The 24,428-nt window shown below is 39.7% G+C and overlaps 1 protein-coding gene across 1 annotated transcript; it reads right to left on the bottom strand.

Annotated features, from left to right (window-relative positions):
• Nucleotides 1-150: 150 nt before the first annotated feature.
• On the bottom strand, nt 151-20,710 carry LOC310633288 (vomeronasal type-2 receptor 26-like; the record flags this gene model as incomplete). The annotated part of the gene is made up of 5 exons (XM_083350987.1): nt 151-1,061; nt 2,631-2,757; nt 4,632-4,706; nt 19,360-19,576; nt 20,457-20,710. 5 exons carry the CDS (start codon nt 20,708-20,710, stop codon nt 151-153), a joined length of 1,584 nt encoding a protein of 527 aa, XP_083207113.1.
• Nucleotides 20,711-24,428: the final 3,718 nt, after the last annotated feature.

The following is a 24,428-nucleotide window of genomic DNA, read 5'->3' on the forward strand; positions in this document are numbered from 1 at the left end:
CTAGCTTTCCTCACAATCCTATCTGCCACTTGCCCATTAGTGATTTGAAGCAAAAAAAAAAAAGATAGCCTAGACTCCCTGCAGAAGAGCTTGGAACATTTTCCAGGTTTGGTCTCTTGGAACAAGGTGAGGGTTGATATTCCCCTGTCTCTATATTTCTGCAGTTCTTCTGGTTGTAAGCTGATCCTTTTTATTCAGGTCTGGCCTCAGAATGATTATGTAACACTTGGGGATGAAGATGCAGCCCAGAAGACCAGCACTGGAGGCCAAGATGGAGAAGACCTGAACAGCCACCATGTATTTCCCTTTGGTGCTCAGGTAGGTGGGCACAAAACTCACCCAGACACTGCAGAAGACCATCATGCTGAAGGTGATCAGCTTCGCTTCGTTGAAGGCCCCAGGGAGATTTCTGCCTAGGAAGGCCACCATGAAGCAAATGGCAGCTAAGAAGCCCATGTAGCTGAGGTTTGTGTAGAACATGACAACAGAGCCTTCATTGCATTGCAGGATGATCACACCAGGTTGAGAATGGAAGTCAGAGTCAGGGAATGGGAGAAACACTCCCAGCCAGATGGAGCAGATGAAAATTTGGACAGCAGAACAAGAAAGGATGATGAAATTGGCCAAGCTCTTCCCCAACCATCTCTTCGCTCGGTTTCCTGGTTTTGTGGCCAAGAAAGCCAGAACCACTGTGATAGTTTTGGCCAAGAGAGAAGAAATGGCAATGGAGAAGATGATGCTGAAAATTGTCTGTCGGAGAAGGCAGGTGGCTTTCCTTGGTTGACCAATGAAGAGAAAAGAAGACAAGAAGCAAAGCAGGAGGGAGACCAGCAGAATGTAGGAGATGTCCCGGTTGTTGGCTTTGACAATGGGAGTTTCTCGGTATTTAATGAATATGATTAACACAAACATTGTGGTTAGGAACAAGAGGAGGGCAAAAGTGATCAGGATGATGCCCAGATTTTCTTCGTAAGACAGGAAGGATATAACTTTGGGGATACATTGAATACGATCCTTATTTGGATATTTATTATCTGGACATTTGGTGCATTTTTCTGTATCTACAAAACCACAAAAGAAACATTTCTTTAATATTCTATTCTTTCAATTTTCAAGAAATAACTTCTTTGGAAAACAATTGATACCAGGAAGATTTTCTAAGATGCAAATGGTTATTCGCATCCTTGATAACATTCATGTAAGGAGGTACACCCATAACTGTAATCATCTCATTTTGGACCAGCAATTCCTTTTAGTGATACTCAAGGGGAGACCTATATAGAATAAATTGCAAGGATCCTTCTAATGGATTGACCTAAGACAATTCCTCAAGTTTCAAAGAATTCAGATATTCATAAAAAGATAAAGGTGGAAAGAAAGATCCAAAATAAAAAGCAGAAGTGATATTTTCTTTGGCTATAGTAAAGCATGCACCAAATGCCATAGACTCCAATCTATATCTAGCCCCTTCTTCAATGTCTTTTAGCTATTCCTCCTTTTAGGTAAAAAAACTGAGCAGTTTCAAAAGAAACAAAAACATTTGACTTAAAACATCCTTTAACATTGACTTCCATAAAAATGTTCTAGAGGAATCCCAGAAATCTTCTCTTTATAGCAATGTTCCAGTATTTGAGGCGCTGCCAGGAGGCAGAGGGGTTGTTCATCAAAGCACCAGAGGGAAGGATGAGAAACGATGGTTGGAAACTGATCAAAAAGAGAAGCAACCTGGAATTAGGGAGAAACTTCCTGACAGTGAGGACAAACAACCAGTGCAACAGCTTACCCCCAGAAATCATGGGCACTCCATCACCGGAGATTTTTAAGAAGAGAATAGACATTCACCAGTCTGAGACAGTGTAGGTTCTCCTGCTTGAGCAGCAGGCTGGACTAGAAAGCCTCCAAGATCCCTTCCAGCTCTATTCTATTCTATTCTATTCTATTCTATTCTATTCTATTCTATTCTATTCTATTCTATTCTATTCTATTCTATTCTATTCTATTCTATTCTATTCTATTCTATTCTATTCTATTCTACTCTACTCCTATTCTATTCTACTCTACTCCTATTCTATTCTATTCTATTCTATTCTATTCTATTCTATTCTATTCTATTCTATTCTATTCTATTCTATTCTATTCTATTCTATTCTATTCTATTCTACTCCTATTCTATTCTATTCTATTCTATTCTATTCTATTCTATTCTATTCTATTCTATTCTATTCTATTCTATTCTATTCTATTCTATTCTATTCCACTCTATTCTATTCCACTCTACTCTACTCTACTCTACTCTACTCTACTCTACTTCTATTCTATTCTATTCTATTCTATTCTATTCTATTCTATTCTATTCTATTCTATTCTATTCTATTCTATTCTATTCTATTCTATTCTATTCTACTCTACTCTACTCTACTCTATTCTACTCTACTTCTATTCTATTCTATTCTATTCTATTCTATTCTATTCTATTCTATTCTATTCTATTCTATTATTCTATTCTATTCTATTCTGTTCTGTTCTGTTCTGTTCTGTTTTGTTCTATTCTATTCTATTCTATTCTATTCTATTCTATTCTATTCTATTCTATTCTATTCTATTCTATTCTATTCTATTGTGTCACCCACCTTCCTGAGTGGAGATGGTCCCCTCTGGACAAGGAACACAGTCATAGCAGCAAACTGGCTCTCCTTCTCTCTTCTGCTTAACAAATCCAGGATGACAACTTTCCACACATCTGGACTGAGGCAAAGGCTAAGGAGAAAAATAAGGAATGCCAAAGAAAGTGTATCTGGACTAAGCATCCATGGAAAATGGAGGTAGATATGAAATTTAGCTGAGTCGTCCCTCTGGGCTTTACTTGAACAAATATGAATTCTCTAATTAGTTCCAAATGGTTGTAGGAGATACAACCACTTAAAGATTCTTCATTTTGTTCTTCCCTTTTACTTCTGGCATATCTCATGGCAATAAAGGACTTTTCTACTTAATAAAGTGTAGAAGGAAGGAACTGAGAAAAGATTTTAGAATTAAATAACAAGTAGTGGGTTGCTCTTCATGTCTGCATTAACACGCATTCTTCCATTCTTCACATATTCATGATTAAAAGTTTGATGAACATATTAAATTTTAGAAAACAATATTATAACACATTTTTATTGTATTAGATTTGTTAATACACAACAAATCTCTGATGAAAGAAATTTCTGAATAGTTGAATCTGGAAAGGTTTTTTCTGGAGTATATAAAACATTGCAAAGCTAATCCCCTTTGATAGATATTCAAAACTATCCTTCAATTAAGGTATAAAGGAAAAAATCCTTACCAATTAGAGCTGTTAATCTCTAGAAACTGCCTAGTTTCTAGAACTGGAGTGAGATGAGATGGAGGTGAGGTCATGAGAACATGTCCCTCAAACAAACTAACTCAGGCATATTTTGTCCCAAAGGTGTTTTCCCAAAAGGCAAATTGATTTTATTATTATTATTATTTTCCTGAAAATGTTTTGCTTCTCATCCAAGAAGCTTTTTCAGTCCTGACTGAATGGTGGGGAATGGAAATATTTCTATTCTTTGCAGTCATCTGGTCATTAACTCTCTGAGAGTGGTTGAGGTCATTTGGGGGCAACGGTGGGATTCAACCAGTTTGCACCAGTTCAGCAAAACCGGTAGCTAATTTTTTATTGCCCAGGCCCAGAATGGACTTCCGGAAGCGGCATCCACATAGAGAACCAGTTGTTCACATATTTGAATCCCACTACTGCTTGGTGTGTGTGGGGGGGATTAACCCTCAGTGTCACCTAAATCAAAGTGCAAATGGATGTGAGAGCTTCTTGGGACTGCTGAAATGACTGTGTGGTGGATAGATAGGTGATGTTGTACCTTTCCTCCTCTACTGAGACAGGGCTGTTCAGTTTTAACATAGATGGTCTCTTTGACCCCTCTTTCAAACCAGTGGTCCTCTCTGTCCAGAATGTGAATTTTGCTGTCTTCCAAAGAGTAAACTTTGTCTTTCAGATCTGCATCTTATTTCCCACATGGACCAACAGGACCTCCAACCAGTCATGATTATATTCATCTCATTCAGTCCAAACCTAATGCAGACACTGGTTAAAAGTCTTTGAGGCTATCACCAACACAAATGCCAGCACTTGAGGGTTTCTCACCAGTCTGAAGGAGATTCTAACTTATAGAAGAGATACAAAAAGAACCATGGTTTGTAACCTAAAGAATTAGGCCAAACAAAACATCTGATGTTGAACATGGCTGAATCAGTTTAAAAGAGTATTTCATATCATAGCATCTGAGGGACACCTTTGTGAATACTACTGAAGCCTTTCCTCTCTCAAGCAGTCTAAGAAAACTGTACATTTTCTCCTCCATACATTCAACTCCCACTGAAGATCATCCACCAGTGTGACTAGAATTAACCCACTTGAAATGGGTCCTCATTTTTAGAAAAAAGAGAGAACATCGCAATATTTTACCTACCCTGTTGAGCAACTTTAGCACTGAAAGAGCCCTTTGGTTGATTATAAGTTTCTGTCTATCAATACTTCCCAGTTTCCTTTTCATCAATCTCCTATTGGATGAAACCACCAAGCACTGGATGTCCATATCTGCGCTTACTTCTCCATTTTGGTCCAGGTGGAGCTTCCAATGGGAAAGATTGTAGAACTCATTCTTCTCCAGAAAGGGATGGAACTAGAATGGAAACATTCAGGAAATTCAAAAGTAGACACCTTTGTTTCTGACACGACCTGATATTTTTATCTATGAAACTAAGTTACCACTATGTTCATAAGTGAACAAAAATGTTTCAAAAAGAATTGTCAATCATATAATGTGATTATAAAAGCCAAGTCTAGCACAATATTAATGAAGAAGAAAAATAAAGTTCTCAAAAGAAACCAGCATGGCTGTATAAAGAACTCTCTGATATGTTGAAAGACAAAAAAGAAAAAAAAAACAATATAAAAAATGGAAAGAGGAGCAAATAACTAAGGCAGAATATCAGCAAATAGCCCAAGCTTGCAAAGATGAAATGAAGAAAACTAAGGCTAAAAATGAACTAAGGCTTGTGACAAAAGTCAATAATAATAATAATAATATTAGTAATAATAATAATAACAACAACAACAACCACAAAGGCAGAATATAAGGAAAAACAGCTGGATGATAGATTAAATATGAGCCTTGGTGGAGCAGTGGGCTAATGCCTCCTTAAGTAACACCAGCTGCCTGCAATTAGTGCAGGTTCGAGTCCCACCAGGCTCAAGGTTGACTCAGCCTTCCATCCTTCCGAGGTAGGTAAAATGAGGACCCAGATTGTTGGGGGCAATTAAGCTGACTTTGTAATAATGCCGCTTGCAGGGTGTGTGTGAAAGCCCTAATAAGCAGGCATATACATAGAATGAAGGCTACTGCTAAGCTTGTAAGCCGCCCTGAGTCTTCGGAGAAGGGCGGGATATAAATGGAATTAAAATAAATAAATAAAATAAATATTGACAAAATAGATATTGAATTGCAAAGGGAAACTCCTCCCCAGAAACCAAATATTCCCTCCCGTCTTACCATTCCAAAGAATCACCATAAGAATTAAGCAGGAAGCTTCCCGTCTTTTTTCCCACTAAAACAGTTTCCAGTCTAAACTTAGGGAAATTATGTTTTATTCAGAAGATACAATGTTGCCCATTCAAAAAAACCATTCACAAAATACTAAATAGTGAAGCGCTCTCCAAAAGGGCTGAGCTGACCAAATAAGAGACAGGAACTGTTGATTCAGGCTAAGGCTAAATTAGAAAATCAAAGGCACCCATATGTACACTTCCCTTTGTCCTCAAGGATCAGCTACCACACTTTACACAAGAAAAGGAAAACTTATAATAAAGGCAAGAAATACTTCCCCCAGTTCCAGAAACATGGAAAGAGCCCATCTTCACACCTATATGCAAACACTTTGGAACGAAGGACACAAAGCATATAAAAACTCAATAGGTCTCCAACCTTTTTTTTTTGCTAGTTACCCACTGTTGCTATTGTTGTTACTGAGAAAATAAATGAAACTTCTTTTCCAAACAGTAGCAAGTTGCTCTTTTCCCAGCTGATAAAAGAAATGGACCCTAAATGGAATCCACGCTCCTTCATGGGTTGATATGATGCAATTGCTACATATCTTCCTCACAAAGGTCGAGATCCTGAACCTGTTTGAAAAGACCAAGGAAATTGCCAGATGGGCAGCCATAATAACCACCGGGGCTGTTGCCCCAGTGAGAGTCACCTGGCCACTGATTCGTCCTGACTGGGATTATAAAATTGCAATTGGGATGATGAACATAAGGGAATTTATTGGAGACTTTTCAAGAAATTGCACACAAGCCGTTAAACTGGTCCGAGTTCCAGTAAATAATGCAAAAAGGGAAGGGGAAATACCAGATGCCTTCTGGGTTCGCCTCCTGGAAGCAGGGGTTGCCTCTGCCCATTGAGATATGAACAACCCCAAAGACCAACAAATCCTGGCCTCTGCCTTTGTAGACCAGTCCGGCAGTGACAATAAGGGGCCATTTCCACCAGATTGTATCTAACTGGTCTACTTTGGAGCTCCCGGAGTTGTACAGAATTGCCAACTTTATGTTCGATCAAAGGGAAAAAATTAAAGAAGGAAGATAGAGAAAGGAGGAAGAGAAAGAAAAAGAGAGGCAAAGCAAGAGAAGGACAGAAAGGAGGGAGGACTTAAAAATGTTTTGCTACCCTATAGAAGACACCATGGCTACCAGACTGACAGCCATGGTGCTTCCAAAGCAAAGAAGGGGAAACTTTTTAATAAGAACTGTCCAGATGGTTTTAAGCATGGAAGAGAGGGACACATCAGAAGGAAATGTAGGGAAGCTTCCTTTAAGCCTCAAAACCACTATGGCCCACCAGGAGCCATAGACTTTTGTCCCCCTTTTTTAAAGATGGGAACTACATTGGCCCTTTCCCAATCATCTGTAGTTCCCCACTGCTCCAGGACCTTTCAAAGATATGGTTCAGTGGTTCTGAGATTACGTCTGCCAGCTTCTTCAGTGCCCTGGGTGTTATGGTTCCGATAGATGAAACCACTTAAAAGAACTTCAAGGAAAATATTTATTCCTCAAAAAACAATTTATTCAGGAAACAAAGTACCAGCACTTACATAGTTGAACCCAAGACTAATGTTCCCTCCCCCTGCTACAAAGTAACAAGTTGCAATTCCCACCCCAGAAAGATTGTCATAAATCACATTCGCCAACTATTTCAAAACACGGGCTCTCCTCCCAACTTTTCAATCCATCAAAACTTTGTCTAACATTGACCTTGATTCTTTCACCGTTGCAATTGTTATGGCTAACTGAATTAGCACAAGCGTTCCCCCTTTTTCCCCTTCTCCAACTGTGAATACCAAAAAACAGAAAGAAGCAGAATGAAGCAAAAGGTAAAATGGCTACAGTTTCTCAGTTGTCACAGGGCTGACATTGGGTTGTAAATCATCTGGTCTTGGCAATTTGAACTCGTCTATAGTGTCGTACCATTTTCTTGATTATTTTGATTTTGCATTCCTAAACTGCATTTTACTTTTTTGGGGAGGACTCCATTTTATTATTATTTTTATTTCTAAGAGAGATGCAAAAAAATGGGTCATGGAATTCTGCTTTCTCTTTGCTCCTCATCACTGTGTTGTCATTTTCTCCCATTAATGGATCACTTGTTTCCTTGATTTTTTTTTCTTCTTCTTTTTACATGTGGACAGAAGAGGAGATTTTTCTTCTTGTTGTTGTTTTTAATTTTGGTTACAAGCCTTTGTTGATTTTGAGCTTTAGCTTTCCTGGCTTCCTTTTTGCAGGTTTGGGCTATCTGCTGATATTCTGTCTTAGTTATGTGCCCTCTTTACACTTTTTATACTTGTCCTTTTTATCTTTCAGTTTATCAGAGAGTTCTGGATTGTATAAACAGAGGCATAGAATCAAGATCACATCAAGTATTAGTACCACTTTATAAAACCCTAGTAAGACCACCAATTTTGGTCACCATGCTACAAAAAAGATGTTGAGACTTTGGGAAAAAAAAATCAGAGAACAGCAACTAAGAAGATCAAGGGCCTGGAGACTTAAATGCCTGCAGGAATTGGGTTTGGCTAATCTAAAGAAAAGAAGAAATAAGGGTGGCATAACAGCAGTATCCCAGTATTTGAGGGGCTGCCACAAAGAAGACAGGGTCAAATTATTCTCCAAAGCACCAGAGGGAAGGACAAGAAACAATGGTTGGAAACTGATCAAAGAGAGAAGCAACCTGGAATTAAGGAGAAACTTCCTAACAGTGAGGACAATTAACCAGTGGAACATCTTGCCTTCAGAAATCATGAGTGTTCCATCACTGGAGGTTTTTAAGAAGAGACTAGACCACAGGTCTGCAACCCGCGGCTCCAGAGCCGCATGCGGCTCCCAGTCCTCTGGCATGTACAGTCCCCCCCCAAAAAAAGTGGGACTAAAAAAGTTCAACCAATCAATTCAAATATGCAGGGTAAGTGCATATCTAGCCTTGGCTCCACTCTTCAGTCAAACCCTGTTCTGTGCATGCACGCATGTACGCACATGTGCACACATTTTTTTGCGGCTCCCAGTTTTTCCTTTTGTGAGGGAACCGGTTCCGAGTGGCTCTTTCACTGTTTCAGGTTGCTGAACCCTGGACTAGACAGTTACTTATCTGAGATGGTATAGGTTCTCCAACTTGAGCAGGGGGCTGGATTATAAGACCTCCATGGTTTCTGTTCTGTTATGTTCTGCTCTAATCATTACATTTCTGTTAGTGAAAGTTATGTCTGGTATGGCTGATCTTCTAGTTCCCTTCTCTACCTTTTCCTTCTTTATCTTTGAATTGATCGAGTCATGTATAAACAAGCCATCTAAAGTTAGAATTGATTAAATTACCCAGTGGTTTGTCTAAGTTTCCCCTTCATTTGCCTGTTTCCTTGCAGAATTGAGAAAGAAACTACAGATATGCAGCAGAAAACTCCTGGGAATGATAGGATTAGAAAGGTTTTGCTATCAAAAAGAAATTTTGTATAAATAGCTAAGATAATTTTTATTCAGGGCCCTTCATTTGGACCTCTGTCCCAAGTGAGGGACTCTCTATTCCTGCAGGAATAATGATAATGGCAATGACGATGACAACAACAACAACAACAACAACAACAACAACAACAACAACAATAATAATAATAATAATAATAATAATAATAATCCCCCAGTGAGGCACTACCTTGATGTGATTGTGGGGCTTATGTAGTCTAAGGAAAATGAGAGCTATGCCAGAGGTTCAACCATACTTGATAGGTCTCATCAGAGGAATCAGACAAAAAATATGGTGACAAATAAATTTCAGAAAGCCATATGGGCTCGGATGTCACCTAGGTTAACAAGGTCTGCACTAGATGTTGGAGTTCTTGGATATCTGGTGAAAAATTGGTTACAGGACTCAGGGCCAGCAGCTGCAGAACTACTGGAAGAAAAGGTGTTTACCAATCACAAATATGCAGTGATTGAAAACAAAGAAATTATGATCTGTTATTGCAGTTTAAGTCCAACAAGAAAAGGATATCTGAAACAAATGCACCAGTTCTGAAAAGAACAACATCCAGAATCAGAAATAACAGAATAGAGACTAGCCAATCAATGCCAATTTATAATATGAAATAAAGTATTCACAGAAACAGAATTGGACGAACTGCAAAGGTTTACCCAGGGTAATGAAATCAAAGCCTTTCCAGAAGTAACTCAAACCAGAGAGAGTTGGCAGTGAAGGAATCAAGCAGAGATATACAACTGTTCTCATTTGGAAACCAGGCACCTCTTCCTCAGGAAGAACAAAGCCCTCTAACTAAAGAAATAAAAGAATTGAAACAAAAAATAACTGAGTATCTAGAACAACACAAAAACAAGAGAATAAGGCTGCCTGCATTGAAGCTTGTTACAAAGAAACAGCTAGCACAAACATTAAAAGATGCAAATACTGCAATATCAAGTATAAGCACCAATTCATTTCAAGAAACAAACCAACTAATGTACAGCACAGCTGCAGTTATAACTGAGTACCTGGGATGCAAAATCAACAAAGAAGAAAAAAAAATCAAACACCAAAAAAATGGAATGTTAAACTGGAAAATAAGATCAGCAAGTTAAGAACAGATGCAAGCAAGCTAAAACAGATGAAAGAAAACAAGCTGAAGAACAAGAAAACCAAAGAATACCTAATCAAGAAATATCACTTAGAAACAAAGAAGATCAAGGAATCACTGGAAATAATAAAGCAGCAAATAACAGCTATAGCCAGGAAGATCAGCAGATATGAAGCTCAAATTGCAAATTATAGGCAGAACTTCCGATTTCAATCCAATCAGAAACATTTCTACCAATCCATCAATGGAGAAACTGCAATGAATCAGTCTGTACTTGACAAGGAAGAAACAGTGCAGTTCTGGATGCAGATATGGGATAACCCAAAGAAATGCAACAAGGACGCAGCTTGGTTAAAAGAGGTGGATGCAAATAAAACAGAAGTTGAAATGAAAGAACTAGTAATAACAACAGAAATGGTAGAAAAAAGAGCAAGAAAGATCAAGAATTGGTCAATACCAGGTGAAGGTGAAGTGCATGGGGTTTGGTTGAAACATCTAACTGTTATATACCCACTCATTGCCAAGCAGTTCAACAACATACTACAAAGGAATTTAGTTTGCTGGATCCTTGTTGGGACCCCATACCTGCCATGGTTGCAGCCTTGGAACCTCCAATGTGTCTTGGACCTTCTTCCTTCTCCTCCAGGATCTGGACAAATATGCAGCGTTCAAAGCATGGACCAGAGTCATAAATATAATGTGATCAGAGTCACTGTTTTCAATCCGGATGCTGCCCTTTTTCTCTTGAGTCTCCATTATTGCTTTTTGGCTACACCTTTTCCGGGATTTGACAGAAAATATATGTTTTGAAAAAGAACAGCGAAAAAACTGCTGTTCAAACTGTGGATCTAGAGAGAAATAGGGTTCAAAAGCATCATATTTTGGATTATTTTTTTGCAGAAAATCAAAGCTCCAGATACTATGGAGGTATTCGAGATAGTCATGGTGATACATCAAATATTTTCCCAAAATTGTGGTGATCCAGACTTTCCCTTCAATGGGTCTTGATAAATCTTTAAGTGTTAAATGGAAAGTACGAAATGTGCTTGAAACAATAACATATTCTGTGAAATGAACAAAGACATTGACTTGTTTCCACTTAGAGCTGGAACCCCCTAGGGGTGCTTGATAAAGATTCATTGGAATTTGTTGTGATATAACAACACAAATTCCCCTCCTGACAAGCAAAGCAGGAAATGTCCTTAGGAAATTCTCTCCCTTTTCTGTTTCTGGAGCAAGGAGACCGATCAAGGTCCATCTGAAATGGAGGAGCAGTTGGACAATTGCTGGGTACTGAAACCCTTCTTTGGGGAGCATCCGGTGGAAAAAAGGGAATTCTCTTTTATCACTCAGAATCTCTGAAGCAATTTTATCCCTGATCTGAAAAAGCAATGAAAAATGCTGAAGTTTGTTTTGACAAACATATTTGAATAGTCTGTTGATTAGTTACTGTTTAAAATATTAAACACAGAATATTAACAAAACTGTATATAAAACTGGAATACAAGAAATAAATTAAGTGTATTAGAATAATAATAAAAATGCAAATCATATTTCTCCACCACCCCTACAATTTACCACAAATAAACTCAAATAAGGAGATGTTAACTTAAGTACATTGTTCCAATAAAGGGCAATGTTATATTTAACGCTTGAAGATTTGCTACATCTTTCTTCACTTCTATATCCAAGATTCTTTGGGCAGCAATTTTTTTACCTTCTTCTCCAGTTGTACAAGAGACAGGGAGAACACAGCTCTTCATATAATTTGTCAGTTATATAATCCAAGAGGTCTTTAATTGAAATTCTGTCTGTTTTAACAGACACAATTTTGAGTTTCCATATATTTAACTTTACAACAATAATTTTATGCCTTGATTTTAGAAAATTGTGTCAATTACAAATTCATCTCTTATGGGAGCAGCTGAAGTCCATGGGACTGATTCCCAAGATACTTCTCAAATGCTGTCTTTGAGTTTGTTTTAAGTCCCAAACACCAGCTCAGTGAAAGAACTTGGAGGTTACCTGGGCCTTATAACCTCCAATAATTGAAAGCTGAATAACTATGAATTTTTAATTTAAACAGTAGATTCACTCATGTCCTTGCTCTAAATGAGCTTCTTCAATGATGAGGTTCTTGCCCTGTTATCTGGTAATAGTTGATCCTGTTCTTCCTGAGGAAGTGGACAGGAGCCTAGGGAGTAGTTCTCCTGGCTTGTGAAAGCATCCTTGGAGGTGACGTGTGGTTGGACTCTAGCAGAGATTAATGCTTCCTTACAGGAGGCATTAGTAGCCCAGTACTTTTAAGAAGTCTGTGGTCCACCCTCTTCTCAAGAAGCTATGGATTTCCCCCCTGTTGGATAATTCTCAAATCTGTCTGCAATCTTCCTTTCTGGGGAAGGTGGTTGAGAAGGTGGTTGTGCAGCAAATCCAGAGATTTCTGGATGAAATGGTTACCTAGACCCCTAACCAGTCAGGATTCTGGTCTGGATATGGGACAGAAATGGCATTGGTCACACTTTTTGATGATCTCTGGCGGGAGTGAGATAGGGATTGTACATCCATCCTTGTTCTACTTGACTTCTCAGCGGCTTTCAATAGCATCAACCATGGTATCCTTGTGGAGCAGGTCCTGTTGTTGAGAGTGGGGGGCTTTGTCCTATCCTGTTTTACTTCCTTCCTCTGTGGCCACTCTCAGCTGGTGTTAATAGGAGGCAAGTGATCCAGCCCTCACTCAATGCTTTGTGGGGCCCCACAGGGATTTGGTACTGTCCTTGCTTCTATTCAACATCTATATGAAGCCATTGGGTGAGATCATCCATCACCATGGACTAAGATATCATCAATATGCTGATGATATTCAGTTGTATATCTCAGCCCATGGTGAGTTAAATGATGGTGTGACCTCCCTCTCACATTGCCTGGAGGCTGTTTGAGGCCTGGAGGCTGTTAAGGAAAGGAAAGATGTTCCTTGCTCTTTTGGCTTGCCATCAAATAATCTTGAGGATTGATTACTTGCCTAAGTAATCTATGGCTATGATGTCATTTTCCAAAGGCCACAACTTTTGAATTTGATTCATTAATAATCATACAATTATTATGACAGTAGAATCTAAGTCTTCTTTACAACCTACACAATCCACATTGTGAGTGTGAGAAAATTATATTGTCAAATTACAGGAAGGCATTACAATAGGTACTTAGGGTTCTAGTCATATGTACTTGAGGTTTGTTCATTAGTGCAGGTAAATTGTTAACACTGAGATAGAATAACCATTGTTCAAGTATGAACTCTTCTGTTACATGTTGGTAAGCATAGATCCTCATTGCTCCATTGAACCCAAAACATCCTCTCTGATAAGTGCTTGTAGAGAGAGCCAGTTCCATTTTAAGGGCAATCAATTTCCTCCATAATATTTCTCTGTTTATTGTGTCGAATTCTGCACTGACATCTATAAAGACCTTAATTGTTTCCCTGACTAAAATATGTTGTAATTGGATGATTCAAGAAAAAGTAAATAGTGAATCAGCTAATAGAATCACAGGGATAGAAGGGACCTTGGAGGGCTTCCAGTACTAAATCCTACTTGAGCAGGAGACTTTATACCATTCCTGCAAGACCCTAAAGACCTGGTTCTGCCAGTTGGTTTGGTGCCCCAATGGGTTAATAATAGGTAATAATGGATCAATAGCAGAGCCTTGGTGGAGCAGTGGGCTAATGCCTCCTTAAGTAACACCAGCTGCCTGCAATTAGTGCAGGTTCAAGTCCCACCAGGCTCAAGGTTGACTTAGCCTTCCATCCTTCCGAGGTAGGTAAAATGAGGACCCAGATTGTTGGGGGCAATAAGCTGACTTTGTAAAAATGTTGCTTGGGGGGGAAAGCCCTAATAAGCAGGCATATACATAGAATGAAGGCTATTGCTAAGCACATTGATTTGTGCTTCCTAGATTGTAAGCTGCCCTGAGTCTTCGGAGAAGGGTGGGATATAAATGGGATTAAAAAAAAAAGATTCCACATTCCCCTCCCGCCCTCCCCATCTCATAGTTATAGTTGGTAAACTTTTAATTTTATTGCATTTTTAGTGTTATTACATATATGCTTTGTATAGTTTTATCACTTTTAATATTGTAAGTTGCCCAGAGTCATCTCACAGTGAGATGGGTGGCAAACAAATTAAATAAACAAATAAATAAATAAATAAAGCCTGCTTGTTCTTCAGTTACAAATTCTTTGTTCATCTATCTACTATCAACTCTACTCAAGAGGATCTGATCATTTATTTTATGCATAATATCTATTTGACCAATGGGACAATAATCACTAGGACGCTTGTTATACCCTTTTTTAAATAGAAAATATTATTCCCCCCAACTATAGGGGGGTAAATCTACCTACTAACAGTGGGACTCACAACCTGGAATATTCATTGAATAGTTCAGCTGATAGAAAGACATCTCCAGGGTCTTTATTATTCTTCAAGCCTTTTATGATGCATTTGATTATGAATAAAGGTAAAGGTAAAGGTTCCCCCGCACATGCGTGCTAGTCATTTCCAACTCTAGAGGCCGGTGCTCATCTCCGTTTCAAAGCTGAAGAGCCCGCGCTTGTCCGAGGATGTTTCTGTGGTCATGTGGCCAGCATGACTAGATGCCAAAGGCGCACAGAACGCTGTTATCTTCACACCATAGTGGTCCCTATTTTTCTATTTGCATTTTTACATGCTTTCGAACTGCTAGGTTGGCAGAAGCTGGGACGAGTAACAGGCACTCACTCTGTTACGCTGATCGACAAGCTCAGCGTCCTAACCCACTGAGCCACCGTGTCCCTTTTGATTATGAATACATTAGGGTAAAAAGTTGTTGGCTCATAGCCTTGTAACTTTTTTAATAAAGTGTTTAATTACTGATAGTGATCACTCTGAGTCTATAAGACATATTTATGTTTTATCAAGTATAGGTAAGACTGATAATCTTTTCATAAATATGGGACTTGTTCAGCATTGAAAAATATGTTTTTTCCCCTAAGATTATGTACAAAATGTGAGTTTTCCATCAGCGCTGCATCTTCCTATTGTACAGAATGGGTTTTTTTTGATTGAACAGAGAGCCTTTCCTCATCTTCACAAGTGTGCAACAAAAGCCCTCAAAGCAATGGGGATGGTGTCATGAAAAGATATGTCTGCTTTGAACCATGCTCCCATCCTAATGTTATCTCAATACCCAGCCATGATACCTACTATGGCCATAGTAAAAAAAAGTTCTTGAATTCCAGAGAAAGATATGGCTGGAGCTATCATGCACTCCCTACCATCCAACTCACTTTACCAGGTACAAAAACAAACAAACACACCTGTGGGACTTTATAGGTTCTTACTAATGTTGACATCTGGATGGAGATCTCCCTGTCAGCTGCATCAACAAGAGCCAAAATGTTGTCCTTCCTTCCACAGCTGTAGTTAGGAACATTGGCTTCTCCAGTAGAGAGCATGTCCAGCAAGGCATCTGAAGTGCCAAGTGTGTTCAAATAGTTTTCATGGATGTTGTACCCAAGTGTGAGATTATTTAGGAGCTGGAGTTTCTGGTTGACCACTTGAGTGGTGAAAATAAAGCATGCTTTCTCCCTGTTATCATAAGGTACTCTATTGTGAAAAAAGGTGCTCCAGTTAATATCAGCATAATCAATATCATCAAATATCTTTTTTTCCCAACTTCATCCCCTTCGCCAACACATGACTATAGAGTCTGAAGCAAATACTCATTCAAAACCAGAGGCAAATTACCTACCAACTTTAAATATTTGTGAATATTGAGAAATTGGATGGGAGATAGTTCTCCACTAAGGTTAAGAATCACAAATAGCCTATCATTAGTAGCAGTATCATAAGGAAGTGGGTAATTCTTAAGTGACCAAAAATATCATTCTAAATTCAAGTCATTCTCTATTCCTAAAAGAATCAGCCATTGAAATAAATATCAACAAGTGGTTATAAAAATATGGAAATGAGCTGATCAAGAGAAACTACAACAATTGCCCCTTTAAATCCTAAATCCTTTAATTTGTTGGAGAAAGGAAAATAGCATGGATTTCTTTCAGACATTTTTTATGTCCTGACTTTGCATTTGTGTCTCTTCCTTGAAGTGTTGTGAAATGCTGTGGAGATAATTTACTTGGGCTTCAGTAAGCATTTGATAAAGAAGAACACAACCTACTACTTGATAAGACAGAAAATATGGGTTAGACAGCATCACCACCAGATGGATTCATAACTGGCTGACCAATCACGCTCAACAGGTCATCCTTAATGGAACTGCATCTACATGGAGGGAAATGTGGAGTGGCATATCCCAAGGCTCTCTCCTCGGCCCAGTACACTTTAACAATATCACAAATGGTTTAAAGGAGGACTCATCAAATTTGCAGGTGACACCAAGCTGGCAGGAATAGCCAACACTTCAGAAGATAGGATCAAGATACAGAACAATCTCAACAGATTTGAACATTGGGCCCTAACTAATAAACTGAGAAAAGTAAGGTTCTAGGGAGAAAAATAAAATGCACCAGTATAGAATAGGTAGCACCTATTCAATATTAGTAACTGGGAAAGGGATCTTACACAATCACTTAAATATGATCCAGCAGTGTGCTGCAGCTGCCAAAAAAGCCAACACAGTCTTAGGCTGGATTAGAAATTGTGGCTGCTCTATCACTGGAGGTTTTTAAGAAGAGATTGGACAGCCACTTGTCTGAAACAGTATAGGGTCTCCTGCTTGGGCAGGGATTGTCACAGAACACCTCCAGGGTCCCTTCCAACTTAATTATTCTGTTACAGTATATTTCTATTTCAAAAAACAACAGAAGAGGGAGCCCATCAAAATCAGATTCAAGAAATTAGTCAATTCCTGCAATATAGGAGCAAGTGGAATAAAAAGTAAAGAAGGAGGGTGTTAGAAATGCAGATGGAGGGAACACAACGCTAGTACACTGAAAGACTTACAAGAAAGACTCACTGTAAGGAGCCATGTTGAAATTCAAAATTTTATGTCCCATAGTAAATGCACTGGTGACTATACTAATGAGATGGTCTCCTGGCCTGTAGTAGCTCCATGGCCTTTTTCCATCCAGGTGCTCCAAATTCAGTGGGCACTTCATTCTAAGCTTCCCAGAGGCTGGCTGGGATACCAGCAGCAGCAGCCCCAGCAGCAGAAGCAGGGGGTCCATAATTCACGGGACTGAATCAGTCCCCTGTTTCCAAAGGAGAGTTAGATGAATTCAAAGCACTCTCACAAAATGGAATTTTGTGGCTTTCCTCTTCCAAACAGAGACAAGCTGAGCTTCCTCCAGAAAGGAGAAACAGTGCCTTCAGCAGCACAGTCCCTGCCTCTGTCCTAAATCTTGTGCAAAACCATTCAGCACGAGTAGGAGCTTTTATCTTTCTCTTTGATGCAAGATCCATGCCATGTTGCTTCTGTCTACATCAACGGCAGTCACTGGAGAAGTTGCAGCAGATGTCTCAAAGTCTGGGATCGTGATAATTACTGTGAGTGATAATTTGTTCTCTGGGGCTTCTGAACGTCTTCTAGGTCTCCATGTACAGCTGGAGCAAAGCATGTCGCAGATACAGCCCTGGGGACCCTCTTCTACAGCGGTTGTCATCCTTCCTGTCAGAACATGTCCAGAAAGTGATGCTGGAGGAAGATAGTTCAATATCCAGAGAATTGACTTCTAAAATCTTCCATTGTGGTACGTTGTCTCCCGAAACTGCTGGGGAAGATCACCCAGAGCTATGGAGCTTTGTTCCAGTGTAGTGGTGCTCTAGTCCTCCCTGTCTTCTTAACACCAAGGAATCACCCTTGAACTCTGCCTAATATTAAGAGTGGGTCCTCTTTAGAATTTTCTTTTCTATGACATCTCTATATATTAGTCGTAAGTTAGAAGTGATTTTAAAATTCCTTCCACCCGAGGTGAAGGTTTTTTTTTATTTTCCATCTGTTCTAGAAATATAATTTTTTTAGATGAGAGCTGAAGAAGAGGCAGGAAACTGTCACTGACATATTAGGACATCATAACTGAAAACCCCTGCAGTGACCAGATAACTGAAGGTCAAGAAGGCAGGGGGGGGAAGGATAAGTACAAAACACTTCTGGGCAGGGAGGAAAGAGATAAACTTTCTTTTTTTTTATTAAAGAGTTTTACAAAAACAAAATTTTACAATATATCCCCAAATCCCCCCCATCCCAAACCCGCCCACTTCCCTCCCCCCACTTCCCAAAGCTAAATACAGGATTATAGTTATAATAATCATATTCTAAATAAAAATTATACATAATATACAATTAACCAAATTCATAATGTGCTTTAACTCCCCTTTAACATAACTACATACGAAATACCAATAACAATATCCTACTAAAATCTACTCATAAGATAAATGGAACTTTTTAGTCCCATATTTGTTCTGAATATAATTTATCCATCTCCTCCAAACTGAAATATATCTTTCCTGTGAATGATCTTTCAAGTAAGCAGAAATCTTAGACATTTCTGCAAGATTCGAAACTTTAAGCACCCATTCTTCTATAGTAGGCAAACTATCCTTCTTCCAATATTGTCCCACCAGTAACCGTGCTGCTGTTATCATATTCAACATCAAATTAGTTTCTTTAACATCACAATCTACAACAATACCCAATAAAAACAATTGCGGAGAAAACTTTATCTTTCTCTTAAAAATCTTTTGAATGTTCCACCAAATTTTGATCCAAAAAGCTTTTATATTTCTGCAAGTCCACCACATATGAAAATAGGTGGCTTCTAAACTACCACATCTCCAACATTTATCTCCAACAAGAGATAAACTTTCAAAGGCAGGGAGTGGAGGACTAAGAGCAAAGAATCTCCTAAAAAATAGTCAGAGTTTTCCAGCCAAAAGAAGTGCATATCACTTCATAGAGGGCCAAGAAATTTTGTATTTTTTTTTATTTTTAAAATCTTTGAATTTAAAAAACAAATCAAATTTTTAAATTTTATTTTTTAAATTTAAAATTTCTTTTTCTAATTTTTATATGCGTTTTTCAATATTTTAAAATTCTTTTTAATGTTTTAAAATTCTTTTTTTTTTCAATTTTTTGCCCGTGTGACCTTGAAGTGGCCACCTTTGGAAGTACCAAGGCTCGAGCCGGGCAGAGCGGGTGATGGGGGAGGAGCGGGCCGATCGGCTTGCCAGTAACTGGGACTCCTTCCCTGCTATGTGTGTCTTGGATGGGGCCGTGCTTCTCCCAGGGGGCGGGGTGCCTGGGCACAGGGCCAGGGCACAGCCCTGTGAGGGGGTAAGCACTGGGAGCTGTAGTTGAAGGGTGAAATGGCTTCAGCTGTAATGTTGACCTGGAATGAGGGGACAGTATAGGAAACATCAATTGTGAATGTGCAGATGGCCCTACTGTCTTTGGGCTCTTGCAAAGTCCTGGATGCAGGGTCATGAAAGGCCAGCAAGGAAAATACTCAATTTCCTAACCCACCCAAGAACATACCATATCTTTAGGGAAACACCCAAAAGGGAACATGTTTGTTATTTCTGCTCTCTCTTTTTTTTTTAATTGAAAAGTTTTACAATACATTTTTGAATACAAAAAAAACCCCTCCTCCCCCTCCCCTCTCCCCAACCGCTCCCTATTTCTGGTCTCTTATCTACGGTATGTCAGACCTACTGGGTGAAATCTTTATCATATGCATGTCCGCTTTGCTGGATGGCTTGCTTATGTAACCGGAAAGAATAAATACAAGAATTTCTTGTCTTTTGAGGCTGCTCTCATTTAGAGGAGCCCGTCTTTTTGTTCAGCTGAATAAAAATGTAAAGTTTGAAGGCAACTTCTGGTTTCCTGTATTTTTTACCAGCAAAACCTTAGAACCTGCATATCAGTAACTGCTTGCACACGTTTGTGTGTGTGAGAGCAGGGATCAATGCTGCTTTCCAGGTGATAAGTGCTTCTTTGGGACTCAGAAGATGCACCGGGATCAGTGCTGCTTTCCAGGTGATTGGTGCTTATTCGGGGCTCAGCAGAAGCACCAGGATCAGCGGCAAGCTCCAGCTGGAGCCTGGTGCTGATCCTGGCATTTCCTCTGAGACCGGACAGCCCCGAAGAAGCACTGAACAGCTGTAAAGTGGTACTGATCCTGGCGCTTGAGCCCTGACAGCCCTGAAGAAGCGCCAATCAGCTGCAAAGCGGCACTGATCCTGGCGTTTGAGCCCTGGCAGCCCCAGCACCAGGCCACCACCTCCCTCTCAGCCTTCTCACTGGCTGGGGCTGCCACCGGGAAGCCGTTGATCCACTGGGAGCTCTCTGTGGACTGGAGCCCATCGGTGGAGGTCGGTGCTGGCCGTACAGAGTCACCAGCTGATTGGTGCATACGGCTGGCTCTGACCTCCACCGACAGGCTCAAGTCCATGGAGAGGTCCCGGCGGGTCAATGCAGCAAGGCCCGTGCATGGGCATGATGCCGTGTGCCCGGGAGGCCGCATCCAGGGCCACTGATCAGCTGCACCGCCCTTACTGCATTGACCTGCCAGAAGGTCTCCATGGACTGCAGCCCATCAGCAGAGGTCAGGGCCAGCCATACCCTCTGATCAGCTGGCAACTCTGTATGGCCAGCCCTGGGGAGGGTGGGGCCTCGCTCTGCACCTGCACACTTTATGCGGCCTAGGGTTCCTGCAGGCCACCACCAAGCAGCATTCTTTCTGCAACCAAGTGAGCTGAGAAGCAGCGGAGCAGGGGGGAGGAAGGCCATGCTGTGTATCACCAGCCCGGTCTCACAGATCACCAGTGGTATGCGTACCACCGGTTGAAAATCCCTGTGCTAGATTATAGAATAAAATACAAAAATACAAAAGCAAATAGTAGGACATAGTGGGGAGGAAAAAGGGGGGAAAATTGAGGGGGAGAAGGGAAAAAGAACAGATATCCTCTGTTGCAGTAGAAGGAACCATTAACACTGAACCTCAACTTTTTACTTTTCCATAATATTATAAACTAGCCATTTCTATAACAACAAATGAATCTAACCAGTAGATCCCCCCCCCCGCTTTTTTTAATCATCAAGTTTTTGACACCTACCTAAGCACTGGTGGTATTCAAATATTGTCATGTCCTAAAAGTGGTACACTATGTGAAAAGGTTGAAAAGCCCTGCCCTAGGCAGCTTTTGGAGAACGTGGGCTCTCCCTGCAATTCCCTGTATAGTTATCCTCCTGATATTTTCTATCATAGATTCTTTTCCCATTGACATTCCCTAAGGCTGAAAGCTTTCCATTTGGTGGCCCAGAGTAACTTGTGACTTCTTTGGATAAGAGACCAGTCTGGTATGCTTTCTTTTTTCTTCCCTGAACAAGTTTTCACAGAGGTTGTTGAGCTTTACAGATGCTGTTTTGCAGTGGGTCATTACTTTGGGTTTATATCGAGAAAGGGTGTTAGGATGGCCGGCATGACTAGACACCAAAGGTGCACGGAATGCTGTTATCTTCCCACCGTAGTGGTCCCGCCAAACTGCCGACCTTCTGATCAACAAGCTCAGCATCCTAACCCACTGAGCCACTGTGTCCCTCACATGTTAATATAACTATCTTATTCCTTATCCTGTCCATCTCTACCTACATGATAATTTTAATTATCTACACAATTATATTACTGTTTGAAGATTATGTTGAATTTTAATTTCATTAGTTTTAAACTCTTCATATTTCTACTCCATTTGATTTATTTTTAATAACCTTAATTGTCAAATTGATGCAAAGGAAGCATACAAGAACAATAACTGCAATGAAAAATGAAATGTTATGAACCTAAAAACAGTTTCACTATTACTTCCCTACATTTATCACTAGATGTTTCTTAGTATTTAGATCTGGCCTCAGGACGATAATGTAGCATTTGGGGAAGAAGATGCAGCCCAGAAGCCCAGCACTGGAGGCCAACATGGAGAAGATCTGCACAACAACCATGGATTTTCCTTTGGTGCTCAGATAGGTGAGCAGGAAGGAAGCCCAGACACTGCAGAACACCAACATGCTGAAAGTGATCAGTTTGGCTTCGTTGAATGCCCCAGGCAGGTTCCTAGCCAAGAAAGCAACAGTGAAGCAAATGGCAGCTAGGAAACACATATAGCCGAGGACAACATAAAACATGGTGACTGAGCCTTCGTTGCATTGAAGGATGATCTCTCCAGGCTGAGAATGCAGGTCAGAGTCAGGGAATGGGGGAGAGATTCCCAGCCACATAGCACAGATGAAAATTTGAACACTAGAACCAGAAAGGATGATTGAGTTGGCTAAGGTCTTCCCCAACCATCTTCTCACCCTGTTCCCTGGTTTTGAGGCCAGGAATGCCAACACCACTGTGATTGTTTTGTCCAGTACAGAAGACACAGCTATTGAAAAGACAACACTGAACACTGCTTGTCGGAGAAGGCAGGTGGCTTTCTTTGGTTGACCAATGAAGAATAAAGGAGACAAGAAGCAAAGCAGGAGGGAGACCAGGAGGGTGTAAGAGAGGTCCCGGTTGTTGGCTTTGACAATTGTAGTTTCACGGTATTTAATGAATATGATTAAAACTATGCCTGTGGCTAGGAACAATAATAGGGCAAAGGAGACAAGGATAATGCTCAGATCTTCTTGATAGGACAGGAAAGTTATTATTTTGGGGATGCACTGGACTCTGTTCTTGTTTGAATATTGATCATCTGGGCATTTGATGCACTTTTCGCTATCTGAGAAAATAGAAAGTGGTATTTATTTTACAGTCTCTCCTTTCACATTGCAAGAAAAACCTTCCTGGAATGACAGTTTATACCGAGAGACAGGAAAGCCCTAATTAATAGTAAAAAAAAACCCACAAACTTTTACATACGCATATAATTAGGTATACAATTATATAAAGAATTGCAAAAATAATACCCAAAGGAGTAATATCTGGCACCACCGTTATGTTTCACTAAGTCCATCAACATATTTATCCTTTTCTAACCTCAGTTTATCCCAATGCAACATGGTGGCATCCTAACCCACTGAGCCACCGCGTCCCTTATATCTCCTTAGTACATGCTTTTTAATGTTTTGTGTGCATTTCATTTACACCACTAGGACTTCTTAAAGCCTACTGGTGTTACCTTACTTTCCAGCTCTATCGCTGGGCTTCATATAGCAAGCGTCTTTTGTATTTTTATTTTATTTTTTTGCTATTCACATCCAGCAAAAATTTAGATTCTGTGTAATTGTGACAATCCAAGGTTAGACTGTGACGAACCTCTTGTCTCTAATTACTTCATTTTTCTGCTTGCTACCTAATATTAGTAGTAGTAATACTAATAAAACCCTAATATAGTAAAAAAAAAGAAAGAAGAAGAAAGCATTCACTCTAAGCTGACATTACTTCCATTTTACAAGTGACTTACAAATCATACAGCCTTGGACTTTTTAGCCAGCCAAGGAGGTGTCTGTGAAGGAGTTAACACCAGTTGCTGCCCATATGCTGACCAGTAGAATGAGATTCTCACTGGAATTCTGGAATTTTGGAATTCTCTTCTCACTTCTGGGTCATCCATTGTTTGTTGGGCTTTCATCTTTAATTGTAATTGGACTTATGGCCTATTTCTGCATTCAGTGTCTCCCTAGCCTGATGTCCTTTTATAACCAAAAGATTTTAGGATTTAAGGCTAAGAGAGCCCCCACCCCCTCCATCACTGGAGGTTTTTAAGAAGAGACTAGACAGTCATTTGTCTGAAATGATATAGGTTCTCCTGCTTGAGCAGGGGGCTGGACTAGAAGACCTCCAAGGTCCCTTCCAGCTCTATTCTATTCTATTCTATTCTATTCTATTCTATTCTATTCTATTCTATTCTATTCTATTCTATTCTATTCTATTCCATTCCATTCCATTCCATTCCATTCCATTCCATTCCATTCCATTCCATTCCATTCCATTCCATTCCATTCTATTCTATTCTATTCTATTCTATTCTATTCTATTCTATTCTATTCTATTCTATTCTATTCTATTCTATTCTATTCTATTCTATTCTATTCTATTCTATTCTATTCTGTTGTAGTGAGTCCTCCATTTGGTTTCCTCATATCCCTTGAACCAAACCTCTCTCCCACTAAGGTCCTCCTAATTAGATATTTCTGCTTATATATCTCTGTGATCTAGATGGATTAGACAGACAGACAGACAGAAAGATTTTGCCCTG

This window comes from Vipera ursinii (genome assembly GCF_947247035.1).
Source record: "Vipera ursinii genome assembly, chromosome: 2".
Classification (NCBI taxonomy): Eukaryota; Metazoa; Chordata; class Lepidosauria; order Squamata; family Viperidae; genus Vipera; species Vipera ursinii.